At 38.9% G+C, this 12,267-nt stretch overlaps 1 protein-coding gene across 1 annotated transcript; it reads right to left on the bottom strand.

Annotated features, from left to right (window-relative positions):
• Nucleotides 1–1,236: 1,236 nt before the first annotated feature.
• Nucleotides 1,237–10,468, bottom strand: LOC120110788 (leucine aminopeptidase 2, chloroplastic-like). The gene is made up of 10 exons (XM_039126378.1): nt 10,264–10,468; nt 6,597–7,017; nt 6,283–6,477; nt 5,932–6,157; nt 5,522–5,648; nt 5,324–5,419; nt 3,806–3,883; nt 3,221–3,281; nt 2,270–2,457; nt 1,237–1,612 (listed from the first exon to the last, which is right to left on the bottom strand). Exons 1-10 carry the CDS (start codon nt 10,333–10,335, stop codon nt 1,484–1,486), a joined length of 1,593 nt encoding a protein of 530 aa, XP_038982306.1. The 5' UTR covers nt 10,336–10,468; the 3' UTR covers nt 1,237–1,483.
• Nucleotides 10,469–12,267: the final 1,799 nt, after the last annotated feature.

The raw sequence follows: 12,267 nt of genomic DNA, 5'->3' as shown, positions 1-12,267 counted from the left end.
AATTGGCTCCCTCCTTGTCTCGTGTGACTGAGTTTCATAGGACTAATTCAGAAAAAGCTTTGATACAGCATGGTTCCTGGCCTGCCCGGAATGAGGAATTACATTCCACATCCTAGAATTCTAAAACTGATGTTTCTTTGGGGTACCTCTAGAGTCAAGTTGAAGTAAAAGTAAATTATGATGGCTCCGTGATGATTGGATCCTCTACGGTCGATGTTTTGTACTGCAAAAGGGTGTACAGCCCTGGTTGGCTGCCAGTGTCATCTGTATTGGAGATGGATGGCTTCGGCTCCTCTTAGAAATAGAAACGGTCATGTTGGGTTCCAAATATGGTTCCACACATGATGTGTCTCAATGAAGTCGCATGTACCAATCTCCAGTCTCCAATATGGATGACTCGGCCACCATCCGAGGTTGTATAGCCCTCTGCCGTATAAAATATGCACCATAGAAGATCCAGTACTCTTTAAGGGATTAATGATCCGGCTCATTCTCGAGGGCGACTCAGGCACGATGATCGATTGGGTTCGAGATCGGGGTCGTGCAGATGAGGATAGGCCGCTACTTCTCAACATTCGCAAACTACTGAAGTGTGATGCCTACAAGGCCACATACGCCTACAGAGAAGCGAATGGAGTAGCTCATTGGATTGCATCCTATACAGCCCACCACTCTGACAGATTTATATGGATGGAGCGCAACAGTGTTATAGCTGCCGCAATTCCTCTAAAAGGTTTGAATGTGCCTTTAACTGATCCTAGTGCAGCAAATGATACCAGGGTAGCTGGAACACATTGCAAAGCAACACGCGGATAGCTAAGAGGCCTTGCCGCAACTATTGTTGCTTCGATAAATTCATCGAGAGAATCAACCATCCTCAAGAGAGCCAAAAGCAAATACCCCGTCCTTCCAAAAGCAAACCATCCTCATGCATGTTCCTTTCGATCTTTCTTTTCATGCCTCAGCTAATGCTCAGAGATGTTTCTTTCCTTAGATGTTAAATATTTTGCTCTGTTTGGGGTTCTTACCCCTATAAAAAAAAAAAAACACCCACAAATATGTAATGATCGCTAATTTTATTAACTCAACTAATTGAAAAGGCCCAGGTAGAATGAGACTGATAGTTAATTTTGCCAAACTAGAAGCCCCGATTGCTCAGGATCATTAGATGAGTTGATCCATCACTTTGGAGAATCACCATAAATAGCTGCAAGAATCTGAGTAGCAGAGACAAGATAAGCACAAGAGAAAAATGTATCCATTTGCTCTTGCTTTCAAAACAGTGAAGTAAAACTGGATTAAAACACGCATTTTCAATTTAATGCAGCTCTAGGAAAAGCACTAAGGCTCATCAGCGCTTTTCCTTGCTACAAGTTTGTTTTTTAAAGCAACTACAGTTATTGGTACGACAAGATACTCCACCACCATAACCGCTCCTATTCGACGCAGAGTGATGCATCCATTTACAGAATCTCAACTTGTTCTAAGAAGAGTTTTTCAGAACCCATTCAACCAAGGTCGACACTCCAAACCCTGTTGCAGCACGTTTCTTATCATTCCATACAGGCCCTGCCATATCTATATGCAGCCATTGGACCTTCTCATCAACAAACTGCAAATAAGGAGGATTTCAATTAGTTTTGTAATTATAATTACTTTCTAGCTCACTCTTGTATTACAAAACCGAACTGATTTAATAAGGTATACTCATAGATTAAAACAAAAAAAAAATCCAAAACTATGCCTCCTTCCAGAATACTCCTTGGAGGCTTCTTACTTGCAGAATAACATTTCCTTCATCTGAGATTTACATTGGTTGCTTCAAAAGAAAACAAAAATGGATTTTATAAATGAGAAAGGAATATTGTAACTAGTTCCACTATAAATATATTTCATTCTTTATCATCTTCAATTTTTTAATTTTGGCATCCTGAGAATCAACAAATTCTATAACAGTTGGAGGGTATTATAGATGAAGAAAATATCGCAATATTCAGAAAATCTACTTCAAGCAATACCTTTGAGATCTACATTTAAGTGATATATTGTTTTTTTCTTCAGTATCATCCAAAAACCTAGTTTCTGCAGTCTGACAACTCAGCTTTTCAGGATTAATGTAACATCACAAATATCATGATTGGAGTTACATCTAAAGAAGCCCAAATCATCATCGTGTGATGATATGGTCAAGCAAACACAAGTTGCTCCTGTCATACTAAATAAAGGTAGAGATGGGGCAGCATAAAGAAAAGAACGATTTAATCTGAACCTGCTTCAGGAAAAGTGCAGCTAAGATGGCGCCACCTTGACGACCTCCACTGTTTACCATATCAGCCACGCCTGATTTCATTGACTCCCAATAACTTTCCTCCAGTGGCATCCTCCAAAACTTTTCTCCTGTGATCTCTGAAGCTTCGGCAATCTCCTTTGCTAGGTCGTCGCTGGGTGTGAAGAATCCTGTGAAAATAAGGTAACCTTGTTATTGAAAAGCTCTAACAGTCCAGCAGCTCAAAATGAGTATATTTCTGGCCAACATGCTGCTTGGCTATCAAGGAGATATTTAGAAACAAGCTTGAGGCACGTTTCCTCTCATATCCCAGGTTGCACATCACCCAAACAAAAGGATATGCTGCAGCATAATAAATAAACAAAATCAAACAAAAAACCACAAGCCCATTCCTACCCCTTGAGGTCAGTAAATCCTTCAGCGAGGGGATATAGTGTATTCTCAAAGAAATTCTTTATTTCCATAATTTTAACTTAATATTAGTAGGGCCGCAATTTCAAACACCCTAAAAACCACAGGAAAGCAGCTTATATTCTAGATGGACAACAGATGCAACACCCCTCTCGCTCATATCTTTGCAGCCTGAAAAATTAGGCATAAACTTGAGTCATGTTAATGAAGAAAATGAGATGCAGCAAGCAAAAGGTTAGCAAATAGGCATACAACATAGGTCTCTGTCCTGAAAAAAGATTTTCAGTACAAAGTTTGCAGCAAGTTAGTGTCTGTTCTAGCAGTACTGAAAATTAATTGCTACTCCAGAACACTTGCTCATTTATCCTCTCTATGCACCAGGTACCATGGCATTTGTAAATCAACATTGCAATACTGTCCTGCTGTTTAATGGCAAGTACTACCAAAATCTTACACTTGATAATTTCTGAACAAAACAACTATTTGAGTATGAGGAGAATTGTGATTCTTAATGCATTTTACCTCCAATGCTGGGCCCCAGAGCAACTACACAAGCACCAGTTAGTGTCGCCAGATCAACTATCTGCATGCAACAGTTATAAAAGTATCAACAGAAAATTGTGTTTAGATCCGTGAGGTATGCTTTATAAAAATTGAGCCATCATCCTACCTCCTACAGGAAATTCTCAACATTCCTCCCCCTCCCACCCTCCCCCTCCCCCTCTCCCCTGTTGTTATCCTGCCTTTTGTGGTACTCAGTATGACCTACATAACTTTGCATGGTAGTTTCAGTTTTTACATATTTAAACCCACACAAAATAATTGGATTAGAATTATTGTTATACAAATTCTACCATTTAATGCTACCACAGTTGTTCATGCAGTCTCATAGTTTCTGCAAAAAACTGAGATGGAGTATTTCATCTTGACACTTCAAATGTCCGAACACCATGGAAAGCATTACTTTTATCCATTTAAGCAACATATGAATTGTAAAAAAGACAATCATAGATACCTTAAACTAAATAATTGGTTCAACATTCAAGAACATCAAGAGAATAAACACTTCCACTGAAATAATATAGTAGCTACGCAGGATGTCAATACCTTTTCCACACCTTGGTTACAAGCATAAACCAAAGCATCTGCAAGCGTCAGCCTTCCCTCAGCATCAGTATTGTTGACCTGAAACAGGGAGAAATAGTAGAGATATATAAGGGTTTAGCCCAAGATTCCTGAGCTCGGAAGATGCTAATCTACATAAAACAGGGAAAGCCCACATAAATAATGAAAAGCCCCAATGTGTCTTTTGACAATGTTAATACACTTGCATTCTTTTGTTTTTTGAAAGTTCAAATGCAAATATGCTACAAGAGTTATAAATTATTAGTCGACTTCATTATAATCTCGTAGGCATCAATTACTACACAGCATCAACAAATCATTTCGCACAGGGTGCCAAGAATATAGGTGTTCCGAAGTGCTTGTTCCTTATATCACCATAAGACCGAATACCTCCATACTGTAGAAATATGTATGGAACAAATGTATAAAGATATTAAGACAAGCTGATCCAGACTAAGTAAACTAGAGCATCATTTCCTATCAAAGGGCTGGGCTTTCAAATCATTACATAAGTGAAAATAAAAAGGTATGATGCTTCACAGGAAATGTTTTGACACTTTAAGCTATAATTATTTAAAACTAAAACTTGTTATGAATTAAAGTGTCATAACCACTGGCAGAGCCATAGGATCCTGATAACAATGAGTCTTGTTGATGCTTTTGGGGAAATAACATTTTGCGTGTACATATTTGCCCCTCAAAAATTGGGATAAAGATCGGTCTCTTTGAAATATCTGGAAAAAAGAATTCTTAACTAGTCCAGATTGCAACTGCTTTATTTTAAGCTTTCATAGGCAACTGCTTTCATAGTCTCCCCCCCCCCCCCCCCCCCCCCCCCACCAAAAAAAAAAAAAAAAAGATTAACATTAGATAACTTTTCCTACCTCAGCACCATTCCCTCTCAAAATGGATTTATTTTCACCTGTTGCTTATTCTTAGAGGGTCAAAAAGACATGAAAACAGCACCTGGATTCTTCTCTCTGGACTTGGTTTGAATTATACATCTTAATAACTATTACTCGTCCTATCATAGAATGAAGCACAATAATATAATATCTAACAGAATGATCAGTAGATATTGATGCTTGATATTATATATAATGATTTCTAGCGAATTTGCATAATAAATAGAAATACATGGTATTTATAAATAATTTAATTCCAAATTCAGTCCCCCCCCCCCCAAAAAAAAAAAAAAAAAAAAAACAAGAAAGTTAAAATCCTGGCTCCGCCAGTGGTCCTAGCTTGCACTGAAATATCTTTTCACATGACATTCAAAAAAAGTACTAAAGCCAGACACTCCCCGTTAACATATGCAGGAGACTCCACCTCTGGATTTCTCAACAGTGTCATGCTCTAAGTATTCAGAAGTGTTATGCATTCTATCAATCCGTGCACTATAGCATCCAAGTAGCCTAGTTGCAGATAATCCGACACATATCAATTCAGCCTATATCAAGATGTAAATCTTAAGCATCTCTAAGGAACCAAGAATGATACCTCAATTGTCTTTCCATTAGAAGCTGTGACAATGTCGCCTGGCCTCATGCCCGTGCCACTAATCATATTTTCACATGCAGCAACAATAAAATGAACCTGGGAAAGGGGGGAAAAGTGTTAACTGCTAACTGATCTTAGAAACAAACTTATTTCAAGGGCACCATTCCTTCCCACTTAGTGTAGAAAAGGAAAATTTACCTCCACTCCTGGAGGTTTAATCTGAGCAATGGCTTTTGCTGCACCAAAAGCAGCTGCAGAACCTCCCATATCAAATTTCATTAGCTCTATGGAACAGCCTGGCCCAGTCTTTATGTTGTAACCACCACTGCAATAATAAAAAAGAAATAAACATACAATGGCCTCATATTAGTTATTTCCTTTTCCAATGCTCTGGTACCAAGTCCAACATGTAATGACTTGACATATATGATATGTATTTCCAAAATGAGCCATGGCCTATAAAGATTATATGTAAAAGCAATTGCTATTTGAGCAAGATTAGGTAGTAGTGTAGGAAGAACCAAAAAATCAATTGGAGAGTTTTCTATTCGAAATTCAGAATGAAAATCAGTAAAATGTATATCACCTCCCACGAAGAGAACATTTACCTGTCGAATGTTAAACCCTTCCCAACAATTGCCAGCTTTCTTTTTACATCACCGCCTGGAGGTTTATAACATAAGTGGATGAAATGAGGGGGATTTGAAGATGCAGCAGCAACACCTAAATATGAACCCATCTTCAATTCTTTGCACTGCTCCACATCTAATATTGTTGCCATAAGAACATCACTGTATGATGAGGCAACTTTTGAAGCCTCTTCTGCCAGTACACCTAAAAGATGGGAAAAGTTGTTATAAGAACCTTCAAATATTATGTGTCATGATGCAAACGAAAAACACAACAAGGGAATAGGAATCAAAAAGGTCTCAACAATTAAAACATGAACTCTAACTAACCAGGGGTAAGCACATTGGCTGGTGCATTTGTAAGTTCTTTTCCAAAAATTACTCCAGAGCAAACATCACTAGCATACTTGATTTTCTTGTCCAGCTCTGGTCCAGAACCCAAACCAATAATGTCCACCGCTTTAAGATGTGTCTTCTTTGAATCAGACTTAAATCTGCTGTCTTCATACACTCCTAGCACAGTTCCTACAATCCAAATCAGATGAAAAGTTAAAGGTGGCCCAAAACTCATTCGTTTCTTACTCCAAATTGTTGCATCATACTGTGCCACAAAGTTCCTACAGAGAGACCTTAATGAGAAGTACCTAATGCAATTGCTGAAGCAGCATTTAGCTTGAACTCTTCCGAAATCCCATTGGAAGATGCAAGAATAACAGCAGCATTGATTGCTTGGGCAGCCTTTGCAACTACCGCAACAGCCTCGCCAATGCTTCGATATGCAGTTGCGGTGGATGAAGGAGAACACTGCCCAAGCCCGACTAGACCTACCCTTTTGAAACCCAAACCAGGTAGCCTGAGAACCATAGACTGACCAGCTTTTCCAGTGAAATCCTCCTCAGTTGACGCTTCCGCCAGAAGACCGCCAAGCTTCTCATCTAGCCTTTTCAAGATTGAGTTCTCGAATTTTGAATCCAAGTCCTTGGACATATCGTTCTCCGAGACAGCAACAGCAAGTATGTCTCCTTTCCATACTGCAAAGTCAATCTCCTTAGCGGAGAATGAGATCTACAAAAGAAGAGATCGGTGAAAAAATGTGAAACTTTTCTAATTGAGGGAAATTTAAACATGTATATTCTAAATGTCTAGTTGAAAGAAATATACTGCAAAAAAATTCGAGTAACATATGAACATACAAAATTAAAAATTATCCCATTTAACACCAGGAACCCTATAATACAAAATTGTATGTTAAAAATTCAAAAGAAGTCAAAAGATAAAAAAGAATACACATAATTGCACCTAGACCATTTTTCTTTAAACTAAACCATAACCATGTGCTAATCAGAGAACAGATAAAATCTTCACAAAAAACAAAAACAACATGTCATTGTTAAAACGCAATAGGACCATGTTATTGGACACAATATGTGATCAATAAAAAAATATCCGTAACCCACATCAAGAGGAGATGTTTACAAATACGCAGGTTAGGAGCCAACTAGCTTGGAACCACTAGTGGACTCTTTGATTTAATGTTGAAGGTGCAGCCTGTCTACATGTTTTTTCATATAAGTTTTCCCCATTTGATGGCAAAGATCAGATGTTTTTTAATCATCGGCAATCACTAAAGCACCAAATAGGTAATATTCGCTTTTATTAAGATTTTTAAAATCCATCAGATGGAGTACGAGATGGAACAACAATATCTGGGAGAACCTTCGAGGAAAATATGTGTGAGAGAGATTGAGATCATATATGGTTAGGTATTTGAACCTTTAAAAAATGACATGAGCAAGATAAGGAACGACTATCATATACAGGAACAGATGCAGAAATTATAGGGACCTGAATCAAGAATTGGAAGCATATAAAGTTTTAATCTTGCAACTGATAACTTACTAATATCCACTCTGACCTGCTTCTAGAAGCATAGTTGTAAGATGTATCACTAGGCTCTGAAAGACTTGCTCAGCAAAACAAGAGCATTATAGTCAGTTTTTGTTCATAGATTATGGCTCTGTTTGAATGTCAACAATTCTATCTGTGATTTTATGTGATACCTCTTACAGACAAAGGAGTTGCAGAATTAAGAGGGTGAAGAAGAAGATAAGATAGAGGAAAGCAATTAATCCACCAATATCTATATTTTTAAGAAGGTGAAAAAGGTGATGCCCAATATGCTGAAAATTTCAGGATGGCTGAAGCACACCATCCTCATAGTCCCTCTACTTCTTCCTCCTGCTGCCCCGTTTCCTTCATTACCTTTCATGCATATAGAGATGTTGTGCAGAAAACACCCAAACAGACCCTAAAAATGGGTTCTGCCATACTTTCCACATGTTCAAGGAACAAAATAGATAAGTGCTATTAGTTAACATTACATCAGAATAACAACACATCACTGTTCCAGCAACAGATTGATCTACCACATGAGAAAAACCCACACTCTAGTTCAGCATCTACGTTCAGTTGACCCATGGAGACCGAATATGCCACCAAAACCACCCACAAGAAAAAAACCCAACGCTCAAGTTTGGGATCTCCGATTCTGAAGATCGTCGAGTGGACTACAAAGGGTTTAGGAAATAAGCGAACAAGAAGTTAAAAGTGGGATCGTTAGTGTTAGATTTTTGGTTAAATAATGATTAAAAGTTTTCATACTTTAAAACATCTATATTTATATATATGTTAAGGTGAGAGTTTGGCTCAGTTGGTTTGTACATTGTTTTGATTTGGAAGAGGTCGTGGGTTCGACTCTCCTTTACCTCGGGATTTATTCTTGTGGGTTCGACTCTCCTTTACCTCGGATTTATTCTCCAAGGCGCCTGGGCAGCGCTTTGCGTCCGTATTCGTTTGAGGCAGGTGGATCGCGCCCGAGGTGCGAGGAGCCGAGGCACGAGGCCGCCTCGCGCGAAGAGCCGAGGTCGTCTCTCGCCCGTGCTCGTCCGAGGCGGGTGGGAGCCAAGGCCGAGGTCGCACCTCTTGCCTGAGGCGCGAAGAGCCGAGGCCGAGGTCGCGCCAGAGGCGCGTGGGCCGTGCCATGCGCCCGAGGCGCGAGGAGCCACGTCGCTTCCTTGCTTGCACCTCTTCGCGAGGCGCCCTCTTCCTAGGGACGACCTCCTTTCCGCAACCAACCTCCCATCCGTTGGCCCTACTTCCAGTATTTTATTTTTTCAAACTTTCTTACCAGTTTTGACCGTTAGATCGGTTTTTGGTCGCGTCTGTCCCAAAAAAATCTATAAATAGATCTCTACGGATTAGACAAAAGATAATCAGAAGCAAAGAACTTCTATTCTCCCTTCCTACTCTCTTTAAAATTCTTTCCAATTTTTCTTTCAATCAACGGGCTTGCTGCATACTGATTCTGGGTTCAAAGGCTTCTTTGATTCGTGCAAATCATTAAGGCAGAAGGAACATTGCAAGAGGCTGTTGTATCTCATGAGTAGAACGCCATCCAAGCCTAGTGCACTGTAAGCCAGCAAAATCTACTTCAAGGAAAGTGACCAACATACCACGCCTCAACATCTCGGATTCCATTTTTTCACTTTCTTTATTTATTTTCATTAAGTCTATTACTGCCTATTATTTGTTGAAGTAGAATATTTTAGATTTTAATTTTTCTAGAAATGAATAATCCAAACAGTTAGTGTAACAAAAAGTGATCTTTTTCCCCAAGGACGGCAAAGTAGCACACGAACTACAAGATTCTCACTCTTGATTAGTACAAGTATGACTTCACCTTCAGTTTTCTCTTTCCTCTTTTTTGATTAGTAAAGGATTTCAAATTTTCCTTTTTTTTCTCGAAATTCTTGAAATTCTGCGAGTTATCACGATTGAAGGAACATAAATAGATGTAGATAATAGAAATTTGTAAAAAGAAGAAAAAAAAACAAAGAATGAAAAGCGCCGTCCCTTGTAGAACCCAGAATACACTTCAAGAGAACGTAGATAAACCCATGATTTCCGTTCCGGAATACCTAAAATATGTACATGGGATCAGATAACCAAGAAGAAGCTGACCTAAGGGTGAGATCCAGAACAAAGGTTGCGTGCATAAAAGGGAAAGGATAAAGAACCCAGTAGCCTATCCAGACACCGAGGCCCAAGAACCACGAAAAAAAAAATGAAAACTTTGTCATAAAAACAACATAAAGCTTCGTTGTTCTCACAGAAATCCAAAAGCCCCAACTAGCCCCTCTTTGAGTAATTTCATCGAACAAGTATCTTCCAGCACCACAAGCCCAATCACAAGCAAATGGAGCGAATGGAACGGCCAACAAATCGAGACCAATACCGAGAAAAGCAGAATACCTGCGGGATCTCGACGAGAGCAGGCTTCGTAAGGCCGAGAGTGGCCCGAGTGGCGCTGGTGACGTGCCCCATGCGAAAGGATTGGCCGGAGTGGCGCTGGAAGGAGAAGGAGAGGGGCCGATGGAGGCCAGTGAAGTAGATCGAGGAAGAGAAGTAACCAGAGGAAGTGTGAGAAGCGACGCGAGGCCGGCAGCGGCCATCGTCGTAGCCGTGTTTGTTCCGTTAAGTGCTGGAAAGCATCCGGGCTTCGTATCGGACGGCTGGATCCGCGCGCAGGAGTTTCTTTTTTTTAATCAGGGGCGCGTCCTTGGCCACGTCATGATTACGTAGATCTTCCCTGGCACCTCTGATTGATGGTGATGGACATTAACCCACATCGCACTTTTTTCTGATCGAGATACTGATCAGAGCACTCCGGCGGTACATCAGTCTAACCACAAACACATAAGCACGCAGGGAAAGCAATACACTGGGTGATGATGGTGAGAATGGGGACCACCTTTTAACCCAAACGTATATTTAGAGAGGCTAATAAAATTATGGGTTAGTTGGCTACCTACGTGGCTAGTCTTATCGTAAACATTATATGAGCTGAGAAGGAGGAGTTATTTTGAACACTCTGCCAACTGTTATTTTTTAAATTTATTAAATATATCTGTAATATATGAAATATCTGCTTTAGTAAATATAAAAAAATAATATATTTTTTAGACGGTCGAGTACTAATTGATCGAATCACACCCACTGCTTAGCCAATGAACGAACCCAATCGCCAAGCCTCCGCACTAGATCCAACTAATTAGTAGTAGTGTTTGTGCTTGTTCCTTTATAATATAATGATGGATTTAATCTAACTAATAATTTTATATCTGAATAATATTAATAAACTGATAGCCATCTCTTATTTAAATTTTATTTAAATAAAAATAACAAGATCTAACAACAGACTTGCTATAGAGCTGGGTTTGCAAAGCTGATTGTCGTGCTATGCATTAGTACGTAATAATGCCATGTAGAGGTTGTGTTGATCGGATGACTCGAACTTATTTTTAGTAAAACTTATAAACATGCAACATGATGATACCATGTTTATAAATACATGTAGGTGACAGTAGGGGAGATAAAAGCTTACCTCATCAAGTGTTTTTGGGTCAACGTTGGATGTAGGTTAAATTTTTTGATTAGATCATGGTTTTGACAATTTTATTTGGGTTCTGGCAATTTAGATTGGGTTAAGTTATGGACCTGAATAAGAATTTTTTGAACGATTATATTTTTCTTGATACTAGATGGTTAAATCCTTTTGAACATTTGCCTCTAGGACTTATGAGGATTATGTTTGATAGATTAAATTAGGTCTATTAGAGATCGAGTCTTATAAATAGATTATAATAGGATTAATTGATGATTTGAAATAATTAGCGCATGATTCCAAAAATCTTGACCAAATGTCAAGTAGGGTTGGATGCGGATCAAGATTTGTTCATTATTGTCCTTGCTTGAACCAACTCATCATCATCTTTGGTGAAACCTATCTATATGCAACATCAATTATATCAGTTATCTTCGATATATCACATGCGCTTGTCTTCGAACATTGGAGGTGCTCATTATGTGATAGGTAATGTAATTATCGTCCACGTATGCTTATCTTTGATGGGGTTGTCATACATTTTTGATTATCATAGGTGACGATGCAAACATAAGAACAAAAGTTTAATTGATGTTGCCTCGCAATGTTAGCAGCCATGCAATTATAACAATTTTTTTTCTTTCGCTTTTTATTTGGTCAATAATATGCGAGAGCACCTATCATATATCAGGATGCACCTTTTTTTTTTTTTTTTTGGTTGATGAACGCCATGTTGTTTCAAATTCTTTGCATGCCGACGACATGTCATAAATATATTAAAACACCCTTCGTTATATGCTAATACTGTTCACATTTTCTAACATAAATTATGTTATTTGCAACATGCACTTGATCTCAAGCCAAAAGGCGTA

This window comes from Phoenix dactylifera, chromosome 1 (genome assembly GCF_009389715.1).
Source record: "Phoenix dactylifera cultivar Barhee BC4 chromosome 1, palm_55x_up_171113_PBpolish2nd_filt_p, whole genome shotgun sequence".
Lineage (NCBI taxonomy): Eukaryota > Viridiplantae > Streptophyta > Magnoliopsida > Arecales > Arecaceae > Phoenix > Phoenix dactylifera.
The sequence above is the reverse complement of the archived record's forward strand: the minus strand, read 5'-3'. Positions and strand labels throughout refer to the sequence as shown.

Coding starts and splice junctions, on each gene's coding strand:
- LOC120110788 (XM_039126378.1), bottom strand. CDS start 10,335: ATGGGGCACGTCACCAGCGCCACTCGGGCCACTCTCGGCCTTACGAAG. Junction 6,478..6,596: donor TGCTTCAGCAATTGCATTAG/GTACTTCTCATT, acceptor TTTGGATTGTAG/GAACTGTGCTAGGAGTGTAT. Junction 1,613..2,269: donor CTGCACTTTTCCTGAAGCAG/GTTCAGATTAAA, acceptor CCTTATTTGCAG/TTTGTTGATGAGAAGGTCCA.